The sequence below is a fragment of the Oncorhynchus tshawytscha genome, linkage group LG01 (assembly GCF_018296145.1).
Source record: "Oncorhynchus tshawytscha isolate Ot180627B linkage group LG01, Otsh_v2.0, whole genome shotgun sequence".
NCBI lineage: Eukaryota > Metazoa > Chordata > Actinopteri > Salmoniformes > Salmonidae > Oncorhynchus > Oncorhynchus tshawytscha.
This window is the reverse complement of record NC_056429.1, coordinates 10,227,375-10,254,422: the sequence shown is the minus strand read 5'-3', so window position 1 is coordinate 10,254,422 and position 27,048 is coordinate 10,227,375. Positions and strand designations below refer to the sequence as shown.

Genomic DNA, 27,048 nt, shown 5'->3' with positions numbered 1-27,048 from the left:
CCCCCTCAGCAATCAATGTCTAGACCAATGCTTGATGTGGACCGGTGCTGGGTTACCAGATCTGAGTACTGGAGTACCGGATCTCTGTGAGTATACAGTACAGTACCATGTACAGTACTCATACAGTACAGTACCATGTACCGGATCTCTGTGAGTATACAGTACAGTACCATGTACTGGAGTACCGGATCTCTGTGAGTATACAGTACAGTACCATGTCATTCCGGATCTCTGTGAGTATACAGTACAGTACCATGTACTGGATCTCTGTGAGTATACAGTACAGTACCATGTACTGGAGTACCGGATCCCTTTTCATTCCACGTCAAGCGTTGATCTCTAGACAGTTCCCAATGGTGTGGTTTGAGAGAACAGTTCCCAATGGTGTGGTTTGAGAGAACAGTTCCCAATGGTGTGGTTTGAGAGAACAGTTTCCAATGGTGTGGTTTGAGAGAACAGTTCCCAATGGTGTGGTTTGAGAGAACAGTTCCCAATGGTGTGGTTTGAGAGAACAGTTCCCAATGGTGTGGTTTGAGAGAACAGTTCCCAAGTTCCCAATGGTGTGGTTTGAGAGAACAGTTCCCAATGGTGTGGTTTGAGAGAACAGTTCCCAATGGTGTGGTTTGAGAGAACAGTTTCCAATGGTGTGGTTTGAGAGAACAGTTCCCAATGGTGTGGTTTGAGAGAACAGTTCCCAATGGTGTGGTTTGAGAGAACAGTTTCCAATGGTGTGGTTTGAGAGAACAGTTCCCAATGGTGTGGTTTGAGAGAACAGTTCCCAATGGTGTGGTTTGAGAGAACAGTTCCCAATGGTGTGGTTTGAGAGAACAGTTCCCAAAAATGGCCTATTATGTTGAATGAAGTTGTTGCATGTGACATTAGTTACACAGTCCAAAACACTTGAAGACATAAAACCACAGAGACAGCAAAGGTGGCACCACATTATAGCTAATAATTATCTCTCTGTTATTTTTACTTGCAAGGATTCCCTACTTCCTACTGAACACTGTTAGAACAAAGATGCTATCTAGAACCTAAAAGGGTTCTTCGGCTGTCCCCATAGGAGAACCTTTTGAATAACCATGTATGGAACTCAAAAGGTTTACCTGAAACCAAAAAGGGTTCTCCTATGGGGACAGCTGAAGAACCCCTTTGGAAAACTTTTTTCTAAGCGTCTATTTGAGGCCTTGGGATCCTTTTATGTCACTTCATATCGTTATCCAAATATATCATATAAGAAAAAGTGTCCACTTGCCAACATAATATGTGGACTCAAAATTTGATTTGAATTGGGGTTTGATATTGGGGTTTGTTATTGGGGTTTGTTATTGGGGTTTGTTGTTGGGGTTTGTTATTGGGGTTTGTTATTGGGGCTTGAGGGAACGAAGTTCCTGGTGTTCTTTAACACAGTCATCTGACAAAAACACCAAGATACCAGGATACACAGAAGGAATCAACATCAAGGAGATTACACAGCAACATAATGGCACAGTTCATGGTGTTGAGGAAGCTACTCTGATAATATAGTTGACCATGCTACCAATTACTTCACACTGTGGAAAATGTAGTTTTCTTAACTAAAGTTACTTTGAAAAAGTAGATCTCTACATCCAAGCTACATTGTGAAAATGTATCATATCTAAATATGAAACGTCACAGACTACAAATTGCAAGACTATATTACTCTGGAGTCAGATGTTAATAGAATATGTAATTTAACCTAATAAACACAAAAATATGTTTCAAGTAAGAATTAAGCAGGTCTGATGGCGAAAATAAAAATAAATTCCAGCCTACTTAGTAGTTCCATTAGTAGCTACATGGCTAAAAAGTAATTAACTACTGAAAACACTACCAATATTTGAATTTAGGGTAACACTTTTAGATGTGTTGTGACATATTTAAGCAGTAAGGCCCGAGGAGGTGTGGTATATGGTCAATATACCACGGCTAAGGACTGTTCTTAATCACAACGCAGAGTGCCTGGACAAAGCCCTTGCTGTGGTATATTGGCCATATATCACAAACCCCAGAGGAGCCTTAATGCTATTATAAACTGGTTACCAACGTAATTAGAACAGTAAAACTAAATGTTTTGTCATACCCATGATATGGTCTCTTGTACCATGGCTTTCAGCCAATCAAAATTCAGTTCACCCAGTAAACTGGGTGGTTCGAGCCCTGAATGCTGATTGGCTGACAGCCATGGTATATCAGACTGTATACCATGGGTATGACAAAACATTTATTCTTTCTGCTCTAATTACGTTGTTAAGGAGTTTATAATAGCATTAAGGCACCTCAGGGGTTTGTGGTATATGGCCAATATAACACGGCTAAGGGCTGTATCCAGGCACTCTGCGTTGCGTCGTACTTAAGAACAGCCCTTAGCCGTGGTACATTGGCCATATACCACACCTCCTCGGGCCTTACTGCTTAAATATTTTATGGCTGGTTATGACACCTACATATGAGTGTCAAAGCCCACATATTGATTATTAATCATTTCTCAAATATTTATTAGCTAATCATTCAGTCGAATACGCTACAGCCATTGAATCTGTCTTTGAGCATTAATGGCTAGCTCGGTCCACGACATTATGTTCTTATATTTTTCAATCTTGAGATACAAGGGAAAATGTTATTAATCAGTGACTGAAATTTCTCGCTACGTGATATTCACTTCCGGACTTGGAGAGCGCCCCAAGCATTGTAGAACGCTCCTCTGAATAACAGGGCGTGGTTTTGGCTTAACTGCGTTGGGAAAAAGAAAGATGCGGAAAAATGGCAATTGTCCGTGTCTACTTATTCATCCTGTTTTCAGGCTTGTAACATTTATAAGCATGGTTCCATTTTTGAAATCTAGAGATAAAATGTTTATCTAAACTATGATTAGTTTTCTTGTAATTTTGATGTATAATTTAAGTGTTTAATTTATGTACTCATGTAAATACACATAAGACGAGACATCGTTTGTAAAAAGACATGAAATCATTAAAAAAGCCAAAACGTTTATAATGAAAATAGATTTAATCCGAGACGCCATCTTGTCTCATTTTCCCCTTCATGTGACTGCAGCAAAGCTAAATTAGTTAACTTTGTATGTAAGTCAATGCTAGCTAGCTACATGAATAGTTGAGAGCTAGCTTTAGCTATGTTATGAAAACATTGAGAAACAGGATTGTAATGTATTTGAGAATGTGTAAAAGTGTCTGTTATTGCCATAATATACATGTTTTAGTTTTACTTTAGCATGCCACTGCGTTGACAGTTATTCTGATTTCTCTTAGTTATATACTTTCTGTCTGCTCTTATATATTATGACATATCTTATGACATGTCAATGTGTGTGCAATTACAATGATAATTTAATATGGTCAATTTCAGAAAATGTTATATAACATATTATAATGTTTATTGGTCATTACATATTATGACATAAGTCTGCTCTTATTACATATTATGACATGTTATGTCTGCTCTTATACATATTATGACATGACATGTATGTCTGCTCATATTATTATTACATTATTATGACATGTTATGTCTGCTCTCATTACATATTATGACATGTTATGTCTGCTCTCATTACATATTATGACATGTTATGTCTGCTCTGAACATATTATGACATGTTATTATGACATGTTATGTCTGCTCTTATTACATATTATGACATGTTATGTCTGCTCTTATTACATATTATGACATGTTATGTCTGCTCTTATTACATATTATGACATGGTTATGTCTGCTCTTATTACATATTATGACATGTTATGTCTGCTCTCATTACATATTATGACATGTTATGTCTGCTCTTATTACATATTATGACATGTTATGTCTGCTCTTATTACATATTATGACATGTTATGTCTGCTCTCATTACATATTATGACATGTTATGTCTGCTCTTATTACATATTATGACATGTTATGTCTGCTCTTATTACATATTATGACATGTTATGTCTGCTCTTATTACATATTATGACATGGTTATGTCTGCTCTTATTACATATTATGACATGTTATGTCTGCTCTTATTACATATTATGACATGTTATGTCTGCTCTTATTACATATTATGACATGTTATGTCTGCTCTTATTACATATTATGACATGTTATGTCTGCTCTTATTACATATTATGACATGTTATGTCTGCTCTTATTACATATTATTATGTCTGCTCTTATTACATATTATGACATGGTTATGTCTGCTCTTATTACATATTATGACATGTTATGTCTGCTCTACATATTATACATGTTATATTATGACATGTTATGTCTGCTCTTATTACATATTATGACATGTTATGTCTGCTCTTATTACATATTATGACATGTTATGTCTGCTCTTATTACATATTATGACATGGTTATATTACATATTATGACATGTTATGTCTGCTCTCATTACATATTATGACATGTTATGTCTGCTCTTATTACATATTATGACATGTTATTACATATTATGACATGTTATGTCTGCTCTTATTACATATTATGACATGGTTATGTCTGCTCTTATTACATATTATGACATGTTATGTCTGTCTGCTCTTATTACATATTATGACATGTTATGTCTGCTCTTATTACATATTATGACATGTTATGTCTGCTCTTATTCATATTATGACATGTTATGTCTTATTACATATTATGACATGTTATGTCTGCTCTTATTACATATTATGACATGTTATGTCTGCTCTTATTACATATTATGACATTATGTCTGCTCTTATTACATATTATGACATGGTTATGTCTGCTCTTATTACATATTATGACATGGTATGTCTGCTCTCATTACATATTATGACATTATGTCTGCTCTTATTACATATTATGACATGTTATGTCTGCTCTCATTACATATTATGACATGTTATGTCTGCTCTTATTACATATTATGACATGTTATGTCTGCTCTTATTACATATTATGACATGGTTATGTCTGCTCTTATTACATATTATGACATGGTATGTCTGCTCTCATTACATATTATGACATGGTATGTCTGCTCTCATTACATATTATGACATGTTATGTCTGCTCTTATTACATATTATGACATGTTATGTCTGCTCTCATATTATGACATTATGTCTGCTCTTATTACATATTATGACATGTTATGTCTGCTCTTATTACATATTATGACATGTTATGTCTGCTCTTATTACATATTATGACATGTTATGTCTGCTCTCATTACATATTATGACATGTTATGTCTGCTCTTATTACATATTATGACATGTTATGTCTGCTCTTATTACATATTATGACATGTTATGTCTGCTCTCATTACATATTATGACATGTTATGTCTCTCATTACATATTATTACATATTATTGACATGTTATGTCTGCTCTTATTACATATTATGACATGTTATGTCTGCTCTCATTACATATTATGACATGGTTATGTCTGCTCTTATTACATATTATGTTATGACATGTTATTATGACATGTTATGTCTGCTCATTACATATTATGACATGTTATGTCTGCTCTCATTACATATTATGACATGTTATGTCTGCTCTCATTACATATTATGACATGTTATGTCTGCTCTCATTACATATTATGACATGGTTATGTCTGCTCTCATTACATATTATGACATGTTATGTCTGCTCTCATTACATATTATGACATGGTTATGTCTGCTCTCATTACATATTATGACATGGTTATGACCGTGTCATAACGTGTTATGACGCTAAGAGTCAAGTACAACTACCACCAAGCTACAGCAAAATGTAATTCAATTACTAGTTGAGCTACATGTAGTTCACTACTCCCCAACACTGTAAGTTCTACACTTTTAAAAGATAACCATCTTGCTTTGGGGGGCTGATATTGCAGTGACACCACTGTGCGTTTGGCTCAATCATCCCGATGCCGCTGGAGAAGAAATCTTAGTGAGTCAGAAGCCATTGTGGAGGCAGCAATTCTCCTCAAGGAAACTTGGCTCCCACGTTTGGAGCCATTTCAGATTCAATCACACTTGATCAACTTGGACCGAGTCCTTCGGTATTTATAGAAAGTTAAACGGTATGCGGTTATGAAACATGGCAGAGGGCCAACGTCTGCAGTCATTTCTGCCTCCGCAGCAAAGCTGAGAGTTAAAACTGAAGGAGTATCCAAGTTTTTCTGTACTGTGTATTTCACTTCATAAAGAACTGGTCTGCCGAACCAGGTCGCTGATTAATTGAAAAACGCAGGAAGACTTTACATTAAGTTGTTCTCATACCGGTGTAATAACCCTGTATTACTACAGTAATAACATTGTATTAACATGTTGTTACGTGGTACTTTAGTAGCTGTGTAGTAATCACATAGTAGTGGATATTGAACCTTGTAGAACAGGAAAAAACGATTTAACTCCATCATTTTGCAATTACAAAGCAATTACTGAAATATTGTGTAATAACAGTGTCGTTACAGTAGTAATACGTGTTACTACACAGGTATAAGAGTAGCTCAACGTTAAGTGTTTCCAACAAATTTACTCTACGTAGGCTAACTAATGTTTTGATCAAGGGGAGAAAATGTATCCTATTTGTACTGTTTTGTGTAGTCCTGGTGTGAGCATGTTCATCTCATTTCTATTTCTCGTGTGTTTTTGTTCCTCTTTATGTTATAGTACAACTGATATTGATTACTGCATCGTAGGGAAAGAGCTTGCAAGAACAGCATTTCACTGTATTGTGCACGCGACAATAAAAACATGACATTTTAAACTACTTTAGGTGCAACGTGTTCTTCGAAGAGAGGACATGGAACAATCTATACACCTTCTGAGTTCCTTGACATCCACGGTCGCCATTCACTCCTTTCTGTCGGGCATTTTGCATCTCTTCAGAGGAAGGCAGCCAAAGCAGGAGGCGGCTTGAGGCCATCCCACACTTCACCTCTGACCCAACTCTCTCGCATCTCTGGTTATGTCACCCTCATTGACGTAATTGAGTCTTGAAGCTAATGGCTCAGTCGGTGTGGTGACAATGAAATTTATACGCCATGATCAGATCTAGCGATTGCATTTTCCCTCCGTCCTGGGAAATGGGCAGTTTGGCCAATCAGTCAAACGCAGTGAAAGCGCTGTCAATCGTAAAAAGTAATTATTGTAACATGATGGATTCTGAAGCACAAGAGCCCATTAACAACTTTAATGAATAGATTAGCTGAAGAAGCAGCCAGGTAGCTAAGGAACAACATTTGACCACTCGCCACCCACCTAACTCTTGCGACACCAACTCATAGCATTAGATCTTAGCAGGCTTGTATGATAACCGAGACAGTTATTATGAGGACATCAACTGTTAACTTGGTTTGTGAATCCCTGGGATGTTATTCATAAAGTCTCTCAGAGTAGAATAGCTTATCTAGGATCAGGCGCCGATATACAGTGCCTTCAGAAAGTATTCATACCCCTTGACTTATTCCACATTTTGTTGTGTTACAGCCTGAATTCAAAATTGATTAAATTGATTGTTTTTACCCCATAATGACAAAGTGAAAACCTGCCCAGTCCTTAACGATTACAAGCATACCCTTAACATGATGCAGCCACATTTATGCTTGACAATATGGAGAGTGGTACTCAGTAATGTAACGATCGTCTGTTGAAGAAGGTGTGGACCAAAGCGCAGCGTGGTAAGTGGTCATACTTTTATTTCAACTGAACACTCAATAACAAAAATAAAAAACAGAATGAACGAAAACCGGAACAGTCCTGTCAGGTGCAGAAACACAAAGAAAATAACTACCCACAAAAACCCTGTGGGAATAAGCTACCTAAGTATGGCTCCCAATCAGAGACAACGATAGACAGCTGTCCCTGATTGAGAACCATACCCGGCCAAAAACAAAGAAATACAAAAACATAGAAAAAGGAACATAGAATGCCCACCCAAATCACACCCTGACCAAACCAAAATAGAGACATAAAAGCTCTAAGGTCAGGGCATGACAGTACCCCCCCCGGCCGCAAAACCTGAACCCATAGGGAAGGGTCTGGGTAAGCATTTCTCCGTGGTGGCGGCTCTGGTGAGGGACTTAGACCACCCCACTCCACCTCTGGCTTGGCCCACTTAGGTGGCGCCCCTAGAGCGGGGACCCTCGCCGCCAACCCCGGACTGGGGTAGAGAGCCCCGGACCGGAGGGCGCCTCTGGACGCTCCGGACCGAAGGGCGCCTCTGGACGCTCCGGACCGAAGGGCGTCGCTGGACGCTATGGGCCGAAGGGCGCCTCTGGACGCTCCGGACCGCGGGGCGCCTCTGGACGCTCCGGACTGAAGGGCGCCTCTGGACGCTCCGGACCGAAGGGCGCCGCTGGACGCTACGGGCCGAAGGGCGCCTCTGGACGCTCCGGACCTCGGGGCGCCTCTGGACGCGCCGGACTGAAGGGCGTCGCTGGAAGCTCCGGACTGGAGGGCGACTCTGGAGGGTGGAGACGCAGAGACAGCCTTGTGCGTGGGGCTGCCACAGGGCCCACCAGGCTGGGGAAACCTACAGGAGGCCTGGTGAGTGGAGGAGGCACCGGATGAACCGGGCGAGCACTGGAGCTCTGGTGCGCAGCCATGGCACCACTCCTCCAGGCTGAATGCCCACTTTAGCCCGGCCCCTCCAGAGTACAGGCACAGGTCAAACTGGGCTGTGGGGGAGCACTGGAGATCTGGTGCCATCCATTAGGCTCAATGCCCACTTTCGCCCAGCACAGGCGGAGCGCAGGCATAGGGCGAACTGAACCCTCCCAGCACCCAACACAGTACGCAGAGCCGGCGCAGGATACCCTGGGCCGAAACGGCGCACCGGAGACCAAACGGGCTGAGCTGGCACAATCCGCCCTGGCTGGATGCCCACTCTCGCATGGCACTTGCGGGGGGCTGGCATATAGCGCTCGGGCTATGACCGCGCACAGGAGACACCGTGCGCTCCACCGCATAACATGGTGCCTGACCAGTATCACACTGCCTCTCGTGCCTGCTGCGCTGCCTTGCCTCATATCGCCGCCTCTCGGCTTTAGCTGCCTCTAGTTCTTCTTTAGGGCGGCGATATTCCCCAGTCTGTCTCCAGGGTCCCTGTCCGTCCAATATCTCCTCCCATGTCCAGGAGTCCTGAACTCTCTGCTCTTCGTTACCACGCTGCTTGGTCCATTTGTGGTGGGTAGTTCTGTAACGATCGTCTGTTGAAGAAGGTGTGGACTAAAGCGCAGCGTGATAGGTGTTCATACTTATATTTCAACTGAACACTCAATAACAAAAATAACAAAGAGAACGAACGAAAACCGGAACAGTCCTGTCAGGTGCAGAAACACAAAACAAAAAAATAACTACCCACAGGGGAAAATCTACCTAAGTATGGTTCCCAATCCGAGACAACGATAGACAGCTGTCCCTGATTGAGAACCTGTCATGCTATCTACCGAAGTCGATGCCTCTCCTTGCTCGGGTGGTGCTCGGCGGTCGACGTCACCGGTCTTCTAGCCATCATTGATCCATTTTTCATTTTCCATTGATTTTGTCTTGTCTTCCTATACACCTGGTTTCAATCCCATTCATTACCTGTTGTGTATTTAACCCTCTGTTTCCCATCATGTCTTGTCAGAGATTGTTTCTTGTTTCAGTTTCGTGTTGTTTGTATTTGGTGAGTGATGGGTCCTCGTACCAAATTTGTTTCATTTGTATTTATGGTTTTGGAGTTATGTTTTATTAAATTACTCCATTTACCGAGTTTATTCTCCTGTGCATGACTTCCCTGCCACCTATACACACGTTTGTGACAGAACCATACCCGGCCAAAACAAGAAATACAAAAACATAGAAAAAGGAACATAGAATGCCCACCCAAATCACACCCTGACCAAACCAAAATAGAGACATAAAAAGCTCTAAGGTCAGGGCGTGACAAGTAATGTGTCGTATTGGATTTGCCCCAAACATAACACTTTGTATTCAGGACAAGAAGTGAATTGCTTTGCCACATTTTTTGCACTATTACTTTAGTGGCTTGTTGCAAACAGGATGCATGTTTTGTAATATTTGTATTCTGTACAGGCTTCCTTCTTTTCACTCTGTCAATTAGGTTAGTATTATGGAGTAACTACAATGTTGTTGATCCATCCTCAGTCCTCCTATCACAGCCATTAAATACTGTAACTGTTTTAAAGTCACCATTGGCCTCATTGTGAAATCCCTGAGCGGTTTACTTCCTCTCCGGCAACTGAGTTAGGAAGGACGCCTTTATCTTTGTAGTGACTGTGTGTATTGATACACCATTCAAAGTGTAATTAATAAGTTCACCATACATAAAGGGATATTCAATGTCTGCTTTTAAACATTTTCCCCATCTACCAAAAGGGGACCTTCTTTGCGAGGCACTGGAAAACCTCCCTGGTCTTTGTGGTTGAATCTGTGTTTGAAATTCACTGCTTGACTAGGGGATCTTAATTGTATATGTTGGGTGCAGAGATGAGGTAGTCATTCAAAAAACATGTTAAACACTATTAATGCACACAGAGTAAGTCCATGTAACTTATTATGTGACTTGTTAAAGCAGTTTTACTCCTGAATTTATTTAGGCTTGGATTAATAAAGGGGTTGAATACTTATTGACTCAAGACGTTTCAGCTTTTCAATTTAAATGAATTTACATTTCTAAAAACATAAATCCACTTTGAGATTATGGGGTATTGTGTGTAGGCCAGTGACACAAAATCACAATTTAATTCATTTAAAATGTCAACTGTAACACAATAAAATATGAAAATTGTCAAGGGGTGTGAACACTTTCAGATTAAGGCTGAGATTCAATCAACTGCAGAAAGTGGATTTCTGCACGGCGCTATGGAAATCAAGTGTCATCTCCCTCCATAACAGACACACTGCTGTGCAACTCAAACACAACTTTGAAAGCACAGAGTGGGAATGTGCTATATGAATTCTGGCCTGAAGTTTTACTATCTACCACAGGTATCAAAAATACCTGTAGATGACAATGTAATATTGTGAAAAAGGAGTCTGCACATGCTTCAATCTGATGCAATGTCAGTGTTCATTTGCTAAGTGTTCTGGCTGTTAAATGTTCTATAGTAAATTCATGAGTTCATTCAAAAGTGTCCCAAGTGCAAAGAACATACTTGTGATCATGGTTAAGCTTTTAATGTCATGGATTGTATTTTCCCAGGTCTGTTCCCACAATATTGATCGACAACGATCCCTGTCCTGGTTTGCTCTCCTGCTCAGTCCTCTGCAATGGGACATGGTCCCACTGTGTCAGAATGAATTCTTCAGTCTGTCCTGGATGACATTATATGCTCAATGAAGGGTATGAAACAATCCCTAAGTTCTCATATACTTTGAATGTTCCTTGAATGTGTTGTCTAAATCGCATTAATGTGAAACCTGTCAAACAGACATTGGTAGTGATTGGAATCAGTTATTGGGTGTCAATTCAATGAGTGCACTATGCTGTGGAGCCATTCAACATGTACTGGCTAAAGAGAGAAATACCATGCTCATCGGGATAGATGATGATATTAGAGGTGCTCTAATCTCTCGTGGACAGACTACATATTGAGCATCAAATAAAAATGTTGTATTTGACACATGCTTCGTAGACAACAGGTGCAGACTAACAGTGAATCGCCGGATTTTCGGCTTATTTCAAGCGGATTTCAAAAGTTTTCCAACTGGGATTTGCAACCCTGTTTATAAACACAGTACTATTGTTGATGAGTTACACTATAGTGAGTCTGAGGAAAATATAAGATACTGTGCTTCACAGCAGATTGACTAAGAACACATTCCTGAGGATTCTCATGTCATACCCAACCCATACAGGCTGAAAACCCAGCTCATAGATTTGTTGTCAAACTCCAGAGAAAAATTTGTGAGAAAATTGAAGAGGCTGCTCATAAAGCAGATGAAGTGGAGCCAAGAATCTCTCCCGTCTCCAAAAGTGACCTCTCACATTAACTATTCCAAAATTACAGTATCGGATGAGCAAATGCAATTCATGTTTGAGCATTTGCCGGGGAGCAAGGGAAATAATCTGAGTTCAGTAATGATTTGATGTCTTCTTGCTTCCCAGACTTGGTATCGACCGATTTCTCCATCTACACTGACCACGGAGGAGGATGAAGAAATAGATGGTGTCTACATTAACTTGAGGGAGTTGTGTTTTGTCTGTCAGTGCTTGTTGTCTGATTATTTTGTTTGAAAAGCCAAAAACCTTTATGTGAAGAAAGCACCAAGAAGTAGGTGCTACAATAGGCAGGGACATCTATAAGACGATTTGATATGAGAATGATGACAAAAGCTTTCTTTTTATCTAAGGATAACACTCCCCCTTCCCCTCTCACCAGTGATATGAGTAACCTTGCCAGGAAATTACAGTTGTGATAAACATCCTCGCTGTCACACATGAAAAGCACCTGAGGGTTTGAAATACTTGTTTGGAGTAATTCACTCTGACACATCAAAATACCTCCCTAGATCATCCTGCCCTTGATGTAATGGAGTCCTGTCGTGGAATCTCCCTCAATGGACCCCTTACGAAACCACCTGTTGATTTCTGATTAGACCGCACGCTCACAACATGGTTGACAGGCAAAATGGGGAGGAGGCGGGGACTACCCACTCCTCCTCTCTCTAATGGCTGGATGGACACTGAAGGCCCAGAGGCTAGAGCCTGCTAGTCACACCTGTCAGAGCAGAATCAGAGCAGCATGGAACGATAGCACATCAAAAAACACATGATGTCCCACAAAACCCGACACCACACACATAAGAGCCATCACAGCTGTCAGTCAGAAACTCAAAGGCCAGGTGATTCAGGGGAGAGTCAACATGGCTGTTTATCTACATACATGAATCTAAATCAGGCATTGTACAATGTATTGATTAGATCAAATGGCTAATTATAGATCACCACTGAGACACAAAGGGATAGTTAAAGAGCCTCCATGTGGCTCTGGACCATCAGGTTCCTGACCCCCGTACTAAGACAATCTGTACCGAAATCCACATAGTGCATGGACATTTTCTTGATTCCATGATTCCCAGCACAAAATGTATAATGGGGCTTGTGAAATTGTGAAATTGAAAATGTTTAGAAATGATCTACAGCAGTGATGTTTTAGGGGAACCCAGAAAACATCAGATAAGGAGGCATTTTTTTCTAACGAGGAAGCATTTGTCTCATGGAAAACGAGACATGAGAACGAATGAGGAGCACTGAGAGAGGAGAGGGACTATATATCTAGGAGGCTGGACATTTGAACCCTGGTGTCTTCATTCAAACAGTCAACTTCCATCATTGCTGCATGACCTCCATGCATTTCCCTAGTCTAGGGGATTGAGCTGTATAAATGTGCGACACAGCATGAGGTTCGCCACTTATTGGCTAGCTATTGTTAGATCCAAAGGCTGAGTGAAGAGGCAATCTACCTGGCTCTGATATTAGTAAGTGCTCCACAATGTGCTCTTCCTGGTTTGAGACAGAAGAAGCCTTTTCAGCCATTAACTGCCAAAATGCTGTGTAAACTCTTTGAGAAAACGCAAGGAAATGGATGGCAAGATTCTGTATGAGTCTCAACTCCTCCACCACCTGCTGCTGCGTGTCCGGGCATTTTGTGGAAAATGTAATAGTCAATGAATATGTATACATGCTCATAAAACCTATTGGGGGGGGCTTTCTGTTCATTCCGTGTGCTGTTGATGACCCTTGACCTGCTCCGTGGTAACTGCCAGCTTAATGCATACTTGGCAGACCGGCCCATTAGTCCAGCTGATTCTCAGGCTAAACACATCGCTGGCCTATTTTAAGCAACAGTGGTGTGAGATGGGGGCATATGTAAACACATTTAGTCACTCTGGATACTCAAGCAAATCCATATCTGGAGGCACGTACAGGTTCACTGCTGATGCTGATGTCATCATCTCTCGCTCCAGTGAGTCGCTGTGGGGACTATGATGCACCTCTGAGGTCCAACTACAACTCCAAATCATGAAAATGCTTGACTTTGTCTGTGATGACAATGATCTTATTGATGAAGGTCAAAGGGCCGGAACCCCACAAGGGCTTCAAAAACATATTCAAGCACATTTTTAGGGACAATTTTTCTGGATTTGTGATAACACACACTGTTGTGTCATTGATTGAGATAGCTAAGCACAGTTGACAATGCACTGACGTATTTCTTCTCCGAGACTTGGTCTGGGTGAGCAACCTTGCTTTCGTCTTCCCAATCCATGACGCTACACCTCCGCCCTCCTCCTCTTCCTTCCCTGCATGTGAAGACTGGCGGCGTGGCTTGGACCCGTCACAGAGTGACTCAGGCCACTCTTCCATTTGAAAAATTAAAAGGGGGCCATTTGGCAGAGTTAAATGAAGCCCTAGCGAAATATGCTGAGCTCAGCACAGCTCCTAGAAGCTCAATCACAAAGGAGGCACGCTGATGTAATGGCCACCACTGCATCTGTCTTGGCAGGGGAGTAGGGCTCGTCAGCACAGCTCCTTTAATTAATCTCCCTCCGGATCAAGGGTACATCAGATATCATTAACAGAGTCTAGGCTCTCAGTGTCCAGCCGTTTCAACCCAAATAAAAAAAGACAGGGTGGGCGGAGAGAGAGAGGTGGAGAGTGGGGAGAGAAGGATTCAAAGAAGGATAAAATAAATAAAATCAAATGTATTTATAAAGCCTTTCTTACATCAGCTGATATCTCAAAGTGCTGTACAGAAACCCAGCCTAAAACCCCAAACAGCAAGCAATGCAGGTGTAGAAGCACGGTGGCTAGGAAAAACTCCCTAGAAAGGCCAAAACCTAGGAAGAAACCTAGAGAGGAAACAGGCTATGATGGGTGGCCAGTCCTCTTCTGGCTGTGCCGGGTGGAGATTATAACAAAACATGGCCAAGAGGTTCAAATGTTCATAAATGACCAGCATGGTCAAATAATAATAATCACAGTAGTTGTCGAGGGTGCAGCAAGTCAGCACCTCAGGAGTAAATGTCAGTTGGCTTTCATAGCCGATCATTAAGAGTATCTACCGCTCCTGCTGTCTCTAGAGAGTTGAAAACAGCAGGTCTGGGACAAGTAGCAGGTCCGGTGAACAGGTCAAGGTTCCATAGCCGCAGGCAGAACAGTTGAAACTGGAGCAGCAGCATGGCCAGGTGGACTAGGGACAGCAAGGAGTCATCATGCCAGGTAGTCCTGAGGCATAGTCCTAGGGCTCAGGTCCTCCAAGAGAGAAAGAGAGAATTAGAGAGAGCATACTTAAATTCACACAGGACACCGGATAAGACAGGAGAAGTACTCCAGATATACAGTGCCTTGTGAAAGTATTCGGCCCCCTTGAACTTTGCGACCTTTTGCCACATTTCAGGCTTCAAACATAAAGATATAAAACTGTATTTTTTTGTGAAGAATCAACAACAAGTGGGACACAATCATGAAGTGGAACGACATTTATTGGATATTTCAAACTTTTTTAACAAATCAAAAACTGAAAAATTGGGCGTGCAAAATTATTCAGCCCTCTTAAGTTAACACTTTGTAGCGCCACCTTTTGCTGCGATTACAGCTGTAAGTCGCTTGGGGTATGTCTCTATCAGTTTTGCACATCGAGAGACTGAAATTTTTTCCCATTCCTCCTTGCAAAACAGCTCGAGCTCAGTGAGGTTGGATGGAGAGCATTTGTGAACAGCAGTTTTCAGTTCTTTCCACAGATTCTCGATTGGATTCAGGTCTGGACTTTGACTTGGCCATTCTAACTGGCCATTCTAACTAACCATTCTGACTTGGCCATTCTAACTAACCATTCTATATGTTTATTTTTGAACCATTCCATTGTAGATTTTGCTTTATGTTTTGGATCATTGTCTTGTTGGAAGACAAATCTCCGTCCCAGTCTCAGGTCTTTTGCAGACTCCATCAGGTTTTCTTCCAGAATGGTCCTGTATTTGGCTCCATCCAACTTCCCATCAATGTTAACCATCTTCCCTGTCCCTGCTGAAGAAAAGCAGGCCCAAACCATGATGCTGCCACCACCATGTTTGACAGTGGGGATGGTGTGTTCAGAGTGATGAGCTGTGTTGCTTTTACGCCAAACATAACATTTTGCATTGTTGCCAAAAAGTTCAATTTTGGTTTCATCTGACCAGAGCACCTTCTTCCACATGTTTGGTGTGTCTCCCAGGTGGCTTGTGGCAAACTTTAAACGACACTTTTTATGGATATCTTTAAGAAATGGCTTTCTTCTTGCCACTCTTCCATAAAGGCCAGATTTGTGCAATATACGACTGATTGTTGTCCTATGGACAGAGTCTCCCACCTCAGGTGTAGATCTTTGCAGTTCATCCAGAGTGATCATGGGCCTCTTGGCTGCATCTCTGATCAGTCTTCTCCTTGTATGAGCTGAAAGTTTAGAGGGACGGCCAGGTCTTGGTAGATTTGCAGTGGTCTGATACTCCTTCCATTTCAATATTATCGCTTGCACAGTGCTCCTTGGGATGTTTAAAGCTTGGGAAATCTTTTTGTATCCAAATCCGGCTTTAAACTTCTTCACAACAGTATCTCGGACCTGCCTGGTGTGTTCCTTGTTCTTCATGATGCTCTCTGCGCTTTTAACGGACCTCTGAGACTATCACAGTGCAGGTGCATTTATACGGAGACTTGATTACACACAGGTGGATTGTATTTATCATCATTAGTCATTTAGGTCAACATTGGATCATTCAGAGATCCTCACTGAACTTCTGGAGAGAGTTTGCTGCACTGAAAGTAAAGGGGCTGAATAATTTTGCACGCCCAATTTTTCAGTTTTTGATTTGTTAAAAAAGTTTGAAATATCCAATAAATGTCGTTCCACTTCATGATTGTGTCCCACTTGTTGTTGATTCTTCACAAAAAAATACAGTTTTATATCTTTATGTTCGAAGCCTGAAATGTGGCAAAAGGTCGCAAAGTTCAAGGGGGCCGAATACTTTCGCAAGGCACTGTAACAGACTGACCCTAGCCCCCCGACACATAAACTACTGCAGCATAAATTAACTCTGCATCCATGAGCCTGTTCATGTTGTATACTACACTCAGCTGTGTTCACTGCTGTTATGACAGGCTTACAGAGCATGTGTTGTGACCATGATGCTCTTTTTGCACATTGTGAATCAAAAGTAGCCTATACTGTTGTTTGGCCTATCCCTGCTTTGATTGGAGTGATGCAAGTTGATTTTGGTCTAGTTATTTTTCCTTCAAGAGTAATTTTGTCTATTCAGAATGCAAAATATCCAGGTTTAATTTGATGGCAGCTCAACAATACTGAATTGACAAGACCTTTTTTTTTTGTAGCTCTGACTGATTCGGCAGGACTTGGTGATAAAACCCCATTCAAAGGAATTCTGTACATTGAAAATGAAATACAAAGCATTTCTTGCAGACCTGTCCTGACTTGAAATAGCAACCCTGCAGATAGAAGAAAAACATGACTACCTGACCTATGACCTATGCCCCTATACAGAGATTGTAGTACTGTATACTTCATAAAATAAGAAAGACAATGTATAGCGTAATGAATCCTATTGAACAAAATAACTGTCAAAGCCAACAAGTCAAAGAAAAAAAAAAGTGTAAACACACACACACACACACACACACACACAGTATCAGTTTACTGTAGCCTGTGATGTAAACTTCCAATTTACTGCTGCCATCTAGTGCTCATCTAGGCACACTGCAATTATGTACTTAATTGCAGAAAAATAAATGTTAAAACAAAATGTTGTTTGCTTTTATTACTGCAAGTATATGTCATTCCAGTTATTGCAACGTTCTGAGAACCATACACATACATTCTGGAATGAATTTTAAAATTAATTTCACAATTGACAGGAATCATTTAAATTAAACAGTAAAATTGCAAGTCTTTGGTCAAGTAAAAATTATTAACGTTTTCAATCTTTGCCTACATCAGTGGTAAAATACCCAATTGACATACTTTAGTAAAAGTAAAGATGTCTTAATAGAAAATGACTCAAGTAAAAGTGAAAGTCACCCAGTACAATCCTACTTGAGTAAAAGTAAAAAATAATTTGGTTTGAAATATACTTAAGTTTCAAAAGTAAATGTAATTGCTAAAATATAATTAAGTATTAAAAGTAAAACTATAAATATATTATATATTTTTTTAACAGAGGGCACAATTTTCTTTCTTTTTTATTTACGGATAGCAGGGGGCACATATGGGATCAATATCATGCCAAATGAAAACAAGTGATTTACATTTGTGGATTGGTACTTATTTGTACAGATCATTATACACAAATACAAAATACATGCTGTGTGTTCACAATACACTTGGCATGATATTGATCCCATAGTGTGTTCACAATACACTTGGCATGATATTGATCCCATAGTGTGTTCACAATACACTTGGCATGATATTGCTCCCATAGTGTGTTCACAATACACTTGGCATGATATTGATCCCGTAGGCACACTCCAACACTCAGACATTTGTATTTAGTGAGTCCGCCAGATCAGATGCAGTAGGGATGACCAGGGATTATCTTTTTATGTGCGTGAATTTGACAATTTCCTGTCCTGCTAACCATTCAAAATGTAACGAGTACTTTTGGGTGTCAGGGAAAATGTATCGAGTAAAAAGGACATTATTTTCTTTAGGAATGTAGTGGAGTAAAAGTAAAAGTTCCCCAAATTATAAATAGTAAAGTAGAGATACCCCTAAAAAAAATAAGTAAAAATACTTTAAAGTACTATGCGCTTTACACCACTGGATTGCATTTCGAATTTTAATCTACTGAATGGACTTCTGAGATCTACTACTTTGCCTTACGTCACAGATCTAGGGAAATAAATCAATCCAGAGTCACAGTTCACCAAGCAACAGCAGAGATGGTAAGAATGAATAAAGCATGCATTTTGTTTTACGTTTCTACGCGCGAATGTTACTTAATAAGTAATACAATTAATCGCATACATTGAATGGCAAAAGTGTTCGATAATTAAGGATCCCAGCTAGAGCAGCTAGCTAGCTATCACTCGTTGAAAGGATATTAAATGTACGTTAGCCAGACTAGCTTAGCACAAGTCTATGAGCAGAGGAAACGAGTGCACTGTGAGTAAGCACAAAACAGCAAGCATCTGGAAGTTTATGATTATGCACGAGCTAGATTGTTAGCAAACTATCTCAATAAGATGAAATAAATAAAAAGTACTAGCCTAGCTAGCAGTTAGTTACGTTACTATGTAACTAAGTTAGTTAGCTAACTTTAGGTGGCTAGTTAGCTAACTTTAGATGGCTAGTTAGCTACCTAACACAGCTAGGTAGCTAACTAGCATGCTACGTTAGCTAGCTATCGTTAGCCAGTGTAATGTTGCTTGTTTCACTTTCGTTTTTTGACTGCCATAAAAGTTACCCAACTTTGCCGAATGCCATTGGTCTTTGCAGTCAACCGTCCTTACCTATGCAGTCAAAGGCTGATTGAAATTGCATGGTTGTTCGCGGTGTTGTCTTCCAAATGCTTGCAACCAGCTGCTTGGAACAAATTTAGCTAGTTGTCATACCTACCTCTAAAAGTTTCAAACGTGTTTGACGTCAGAGGTGCACCCATAGAGCTCATATTCTACTAACTAATTCTGTGGGTGCACCCCCTGCCAGGTGACTGTAAACAAAGCCACAAGGTCGGTTGCTTCCTAGCTTGCGTTATAATTTATTTATAGCAATACAATACCTTAGTCTAGGGTGGCAAACACGATTTTTTGTCGAGTTGTTTTTTGGTAGATAACTCATCGCAATGCAAGATAACTACGTAAGTAAAACATGTAATGTGTGTTTCTTGACCAATATACCGTGAAAACATTGACACAGGTACCTTTTTTTCTCTCTGTAGTTCCGTAACCAGTACGACAATGACGTCACAGTATGGAGTCCTCAGGTAAGGGCCAAGTTGCCTTATGAGAAAGCGACCTTACAAGGTACTCACTACAGCATTAACATAACTCAACGGACATCGAAATGATTCTAAATGTTTGGGGAATGAGATTACCTGCAGTGTCTCCCAAATAAGGTAACATTATCAATGCATTTGTTTCAGGGGCGCATTCACCAGATCGAATACGCCATGGAGGCGGTGAAACAAGGTTCGGCAACAGTGGGGCTCAAGTCCGGAACCCATGCAGTCCTGGTTGCTCTCAAGGTATTTCCCAGTAACATCCCAGTTATATTCTACACTGTGACAGCTTTATTTTGTCAAGAGTTACATAGGAGCTACACTGAGACTTCAGGAAAACAGTATGTTTTATTTTTTTTAACCTGCTACACTGGACATGAGCCACACTTTGCAATCTAGAAAATAGAACCAGAGGGCAATTTTGTGCTGAGTAGACGGTGCTCCTATGCCTAATTTATTAAATGAATAAGAGCGAATAAAAGTTATGTTTCCGGTATGCCAGGCTAGTTAAGATGAAATAAAAATGTACATGTAGTACCTTACTCTTGACTAAGTACATTTGACACTTGCAGTGACTATCAATGGGCTGTTGACTGAGACTGTGTTCGGGTTTATCCACAGAGAGCCCAGTCTGAGCTGGCTGCTCACCAGAAGAAGATCCTCCATGTTGATGAACACATTGGCATCTCTATTGCCGGGCTGACTGCAGATGCCAGGCTCCTCTGGTACAACACACACGCACACATCTCGTGTCTAGTTGTAGGAATACCATGACTTCGTATGCAAAGTGTATCCACTGTAATCTGTGTCAAGATTTCCCCTTCCGTCTTCCTCGACAGTAACTTCATGAGGCAGGAATGCCTGGACTCCAGGTTTGTGTTTGACAGGCCTCTCCCAGTGTCACGCCTCGTCACTCTCATTGGAAGCAGTATCCTTTGTCATGTTTTCACATATTCACCTCTAGACGCCTGCACCGGCACTCCAATCAATGTTTCAATGTCAAAATGCACACTTTGGGCTTTTCATGAGTTAAGCGGTGAGGTCAGGTTTGGGAATTGGCGTGCTGTCCTCTAGACTGTTAACAATGTAACCCTTGACCTGTCCCTCAGAAACCCAAATCCCCACACAGAGATATGGAAGAAGACCCTATGGTGTGGGACTGCTTATCGCTGGCTACGACGTGAGTTCTCTTTGTCATCTTTTTAATGGAAACTAGGTCTGCTGATGAAGGGGTGTATACTCTAGAAGTAGTATGTGATTCTTAAAGCAACATTAATTAGTAATGTGGAGCATCTGTCATTCTCTCCTTATGGTTTCTTCTTGTAGGACATGGGACCTCATATCTTCCAGACCTGCCCCTCTGCAAACTACTTCGACTGCAAAGCCATGTCCATCGGAGCCCGCTCCCAGTCTGCCCGCACATACCTAGAGAGACACATGAACACCTTCCTGGACTGTGAGAGCATGCACACACACACACTGTATTTGTAGTTCTCACAAGTACTAACACAAATACATACCTGAGGACACAAATGCATGTCTACTCAGACACTCACTTAAAGTAAATACCGTTTGATGCTTGTTAACTGTAGCTCCTGTCTCACACATTTCAGCACATGCTCTTTGCATTTATCCCTTTGTCCATTGCATTGTCTGTATTTAGGTAATCTGAATGAGCTGGTCAGGCATGGTCTGCTTGGGCTCAGAGAAACACTCCCTGCTGAACAGGACCTCACGACTAAGGTAAGCTGCTATGGCTCAACCAACTGGTCTTACCACTCCTTCCCTGCTGAACAGGGCTGTGTTCATTAGGTCATGTAACAGAACATGTTTTGCTACATTTATGATCAAATTAGTTTTTCTTAGTCAAGTTAGTTCCTCCCTGTTTGTCGGTTTTCTTCTGTTTGGTGCCTAATGAACACAACCCAGGCCTTTATTGAGTAGCTCTCCCTGCCTTTCAGAATGTCTCCATCGGCATTGTGGGGAAAGACATGGAGTTCACCATCTACGACGATGATGACGTGGCTCCTTTCCTCGTGGGTCTAGAGGAGAGGCCACAGAGAAAGGTAGGAGTCGGCTTGGAGCTAACAATGGATGTCATTTGAGGAAAGTGGTTGGATTAATGCTAGTCTGGAACCACACTGAAACAGAACAATTCATTTGGAATCCAGGGTAGTATAATGCACCCTCTAAGATATTTGTATATTTAAATATATTAGAGAGTGGTTAACAAACATGACGTCACAAAATTGTTTGAACACATCAAGTGTTGGAATTGTCACATTATCGTTGAACGGTAGCCAATCAAGATGTGGGCCACTGCTAACCTCTCCTTCTGTCTGTCCTTTAGGTCGTCCAGGCTGCAGATGAGCCTGCAGCTGACAAACCTGATGAGCCAATGGATATCTGAGACTTGGAGGACGCAGAATGATTACACACTTCTTGTCACACTGCGGTGGCCAGAAACCAAATCCAACAGGGCACCACTCACTGAACTGCAATGGGGAAATCTGTACTGTGGCAATATGCCACTTACTGAAAACAAGTCAATTGTACGCTTTCTGCTAATAACATTGGATGTTGCTTTTCTATTGGTAGAATGTTCAATTCTATAAATTTAACCTTTTTTCTCATTTGGTACCAATGTGTTTTTTTATTTGACACATACTTGAGACTTATTTTTTATTTTAAGGTTGTTGGTTATCAAACCAGGAGATCTTCCACAAGCAGTGACTACTTTTTATAACATTGTCATACAGGTTAATCAATCGTGTATAAAAGTGAGTTTTTCTTCATAAATAGTGGTCCAGTGTTGCATTATAGCCATTAAGTAAGCAGGAAAAAAGTCTTAGTCCCAAGGTCACCAATTATCATTTCTACTAAGGTTCTGTCTACGCAAATCATAGTTCTGACATAGTGATAATCAAAGTTTTCACATCCCAGACCAAGTGTTTTATGGTGAATCCTTTCATTACACATTTGTCCTCACCTTAAAAGGAAACTAGAGTGCAGAGCATCAAAATCCTGAGACATTAGTAAAAAAAAAAAAATGTAGAAGTTGCAATTGCAGATATGTTCAGTCACAGCTAGCTATTTGAATACATAAATGTAACTATAGTTATTAGTCTGATCATGGGTTCTGACTGTTATCACGATTTACTTGTAAGATTTCTGACTTTTTTTGCTTGCGTGCCATTATTTCTGACTAGCATAGATCATACTTAGAGGGCGATGGCAGACCAATCAGAACACGTCTCTTTGTTCAGGCTTGTGATTGGACTGCAGATAACCTTAGCGCCAAGTCCATGGGTTTATGCAGAAAGAACGTTGTAGTTTTTAATTTTCTTCACACAGACATGTAGAACAAGCTAAAGATCAATTGTGACTAATTTTTGACAAATGTCAGAGCCAAGGTCTCGAAGTTCTAGATAAATTTCACATTGATTCTAATGAGTTCTCAAGTCCGGATGTGTAGGAGCACAATACAATCCCAATCAGTCAGTTTACTGTAAGCTATTATTCAATGGGGGAATCCTTAACCAGGCACTGGTACAATACTATGGGTACTGTATGAGTTCTGCTTCAGACTGTCACTTAGCAAAAGAAGGGATACCATCTTTCTCAGGTAGAGCTTTTTGCTCCTCTACTCTGTTACAGACTGGATAACTGCCAGCCTTCATGCAAGGGTCCATCCAGTATTTCGAGGCGAGAAAGAGATGTTTATTGACAGACGTAATCAGACTTGTTTGTAGGTCGCACTCATCTCTCCCAAATATTGAAAGGAATTTAGGGAAGTCAATCAAAAGTGTTTCCTTGTGGTTATTTCTTCTGCTTCTTGTTCCATCTAAGAACGGCCAGATGATGTTTCCGTTGACACTATCCTTTTCCTCTCACTCCAAAACCATGGACATCTTTAGTGTGTACTCAAGCTCCTCCCCTTGCTCCTCTGCAACGCCCATCTCATTATCAGCCACACCCAGTTTGTCATTGGCCCCACCCTCCTCCCGGTCCATTCCTTCTTTCTCTACCTCAGTCCCACACACATCACACTTAGCCCCACCTTCCTCATTCCCAGTGGATAAATCAGCAGCTCCCTCATCAGTATTCAAATCAGACCCTGCCTCAGCTCCACCTTCATCATCCTCAGCCCCACCCTCCTCCTGGTCAGCCCCACTCTCGTTGGTCGTCTGGCTGCTCCTCAGTGCTGGTCGCCTGGGAATGGTCACATCCACAGAAGGGCTCTTCCCAGCATGGATGGGGATCTTCTGGGAAACCTAATTCAACCATGGATATATATACACTACCTAATAAAGTTTCCATTTCCATTCATAGTCAGTCACTTTGTAATTCGAGCACATACTGTACAGTCCTCATCAGAAGCACTAAACCCTACTGTATGTTACACCAAATCTGGTATACCTCCATATTGTTTAATTATTTTTTATTATTTATTGAATATTCGAAACATACAATATACTTGCAGTGAAGCTGCTCAATAACTACATCATACCAGTCATCCAACAGATTCCCATTCAGAGAGACACACAGAAGCATCCGGGGTCATTGCCCTGCTTCAAGGGCATATTGACCGATCTACCACCGGGTCAAAAAATGTGAACCCGAACCTTCCAAGATCCCCAATAGCTGTCCCTCAACCATTAGAGTGTATATGCATGTGTACAAACACCTGCACGGCATCAGCCTCAGGCAAACCGGCATTAGTTGTAAAAACACTGCCACTTGGTGTACTTTTTATTAAGTTTTATTTGTACTTTAAAAAAAATCTCTCACACAGCAACTCCACTCCCACTTGTCTCCAATTCCACATTACCAACCTTCAGCCCATCCCATTAATCTCTGCTGGCCACCCACTTCGGGTTTCTACGCAACACATATCTTTCAACTATGCTGTGATGTTTAACGTACAATTTCAATCTATCTAATCGAATAGAATTTACAGATTGCGAGTTGAAGATAAATACTTTTACTAAGAGTATTAGTAATTGACTGACCCGGTCTCTCCAGATCTCCTAACAGTACAATTTCTTGGGTCAATTTTAGATCAATGCTATGCATTTTCAGCCCTTCCTAAACCTGAGACCAGAAACAGGTTACCTGAGGGCAATACCAAAATAAATGGTATATTGATTCTGTACCCTCACAACAAAATCTGCAGAGCTTCGATGATTTTATGCCCCAAATATTCAACATTTTGTTGGTGGCAAGATTTCTATATAATATTTTTAGCTGAAAAGCACAAAGTCTTGAATCTTGCGTTGTTTATATATCAACTCATAAACCCTGTACCATGGAATCGGAAACTATTTTGCAATCTGTATGGCACAGTTGTCAACATCCTGGTCCTCAAATGAAACTTTCCTATTTATGCTATTTTTATTCCTCTGCCAGTTTTGATCCTTTAGATTGGGCAGACAGACCAGTTCTCTACCTCCTCCCGCTGCCACACGCCTCCTCCACTTTTGGGGCAATGCCGTAATCAATTGGTTGTACTCTTGGATTGAGCAGACCTTTCAGTACAATTTTGATAACTCCATGAAGGACATAACTCCATCATTCCAATTTACAATATTATTTAAGAACAAAATACAATTTTCAAACATCTTTCCCATAAATACAGGTATTTTATCAACCAGCACATTTGAGTTCAGCCATAATATTTGTTGTAATATTTGTTCTATCTTTTCAGAGGGATGAAATTGTAGCCAGCTCTGCAATGCTTGTTTGAAAAAGAGAGATACTTTGAAAAAAAGTATAATTTTCAATTAATCAAAAATGAGACATGGCAATCTGCACAAAGGCAAAAGGGCCATTTTTAAACAATGGAATAGCTTCTCTTAGTAATCTACTTGAGAACCATTTAGGGTTCAAATAAAACTTTTGAATGAGGGAAGCTTTTAGAGAGAGGTTTAGTGCTTTTATTTTTAATAATCTCAACCCATCCAATTCATATTAATTATATAGATAGGCTTGTTTTATCTTCTCTGGTTTAGCGTCCCAGATAAAGTGAAATATTTTTGCTCATATGATTTGAAAAACGAATCATCCGGAGTAGGCAGCACCATAAGTAAGTGAGTAAACTGAGATATAACTAAGGAGTTAATCAGGGCAATTTCTCGATAAATAGACAGGTATTTACCTCTCCATGGTTGCAGGATCTTGTCTATTTTTACAAGTTTTCCATTGAAATTCATTGTGGAGAGCTTATTTATATTTTTTTGTGATATGAATACCGAGTATGTCTACTTCACCATCATCTCATTTTATAGGTGAACTATAGGGTAATGTAAAAGTTGTATTTTTTAAGGATCCAATACGTAGTATTGTACACTTATCATAATTGGGTTTGAGTCCAGAGTCCAGAAAAGTTATCTAGATCTTTAATGAGACATTGCAGAGATCTAGCTTGCGGACTTAACATAAAACTTGAGTCATCGGCATACATGGACACCTTTGTTTTTAATCCTTGGATTTCTAATCTTCTAATGTTGTTATTGGTTATTATTGTTATTGATTTTAATAGCTAGCATTTCAATGGCCATAATGAATAGATATGATGACAGCGGACACCCTTGTTTAACTCCTCTTGACAATTTAAAACTCTGAGAAGTAGCCGTTATTTACTATTTTACACCTGGCATTGCTATACATTATTGTTACCCATTTTATAAGAGAATTACCGAAATTGAAAAAATCCAGGCATTTATAAATAAAGTCCAGTCTTACTTAATCAAATGCCTTTTCAAAATCCGCTACAAATACCATTCCTGGCTTCTTATATGTTTCATGATGTTCTATTATTTCTAGTAGTTGTCGTATATTATTTCCAATGTATCGTCCATGTAGAAAATCTGTCTGATCAGGATGAACAATACCTGGTAAAACCATTTTAATTTTGAGAGCTATGCGTTTTGCATCACAACATTGAAGTGTAAGGGGCCTCCAGTTTTTTTTTAGATAGACTGGGTCTTTATATTTGCCATCTGGGTCTTGTTTTAATAATAGAGAAAT

The 27,048-nt window shown here is 40.4% G+C and overlaps 1 protein-coding gene across 1 annotated transcript; it reads left to right on the top strand.

Annotated features, from left to right (window-relative positions):
- The first annotated feature begins 18,884 nt into the window (after window positions 1–18,884).
- Window positions 18,885–22,652, top strand: LOC112214967 (proteasome subunit alpha type-1). Its single transcript, XM_024374025.2, has 10 exons — window positions 18,885–18,964; window positions 19,960–20,004; window positions 20,164–20,265; window positions 20,641–20,744; window positions 20,859–20,947; window positions 21,129–21,199; window positions 21,346–21,475; window positions 21,683–21,762; window positions 21,981–22,085; window positions 22,370–22,652. Exons 1-10 carry the CDS (start codon window positions 18,962–18,964, stop codon window positions 22,427–22,429), a joined length of 789 nt encoding a protein of 262 aa, XP_024229793.1. The 5' UTR covers window positions 18,885–18,961; the 3' UTR covers window positions 22,430–22,652.
- The last annotated feature ends 4,396 nt before the right edge of the window (window positions 22,653–27,048 follow it).

Bases quoted from the DNA above. Each gene is read 5' to 3' on its own strand.
- LOC112214967 (XM_024374025.2), top strand. The intron at 20,266-20,640 runs GTATTTCCCAGT...GTTTATCCACAG, and splicing joins CAGTCCTGGTTGCTCTCAAG to AGAGCCCAGTCTGAGCTGGC. The intron at 20,948-21,128 runs GTATCCTTTGTC...CCTGTCCCTCAG, and splicing joins CGTCACTCTCATTGGAAGCA to AAACCCAAATCCCCACACAG.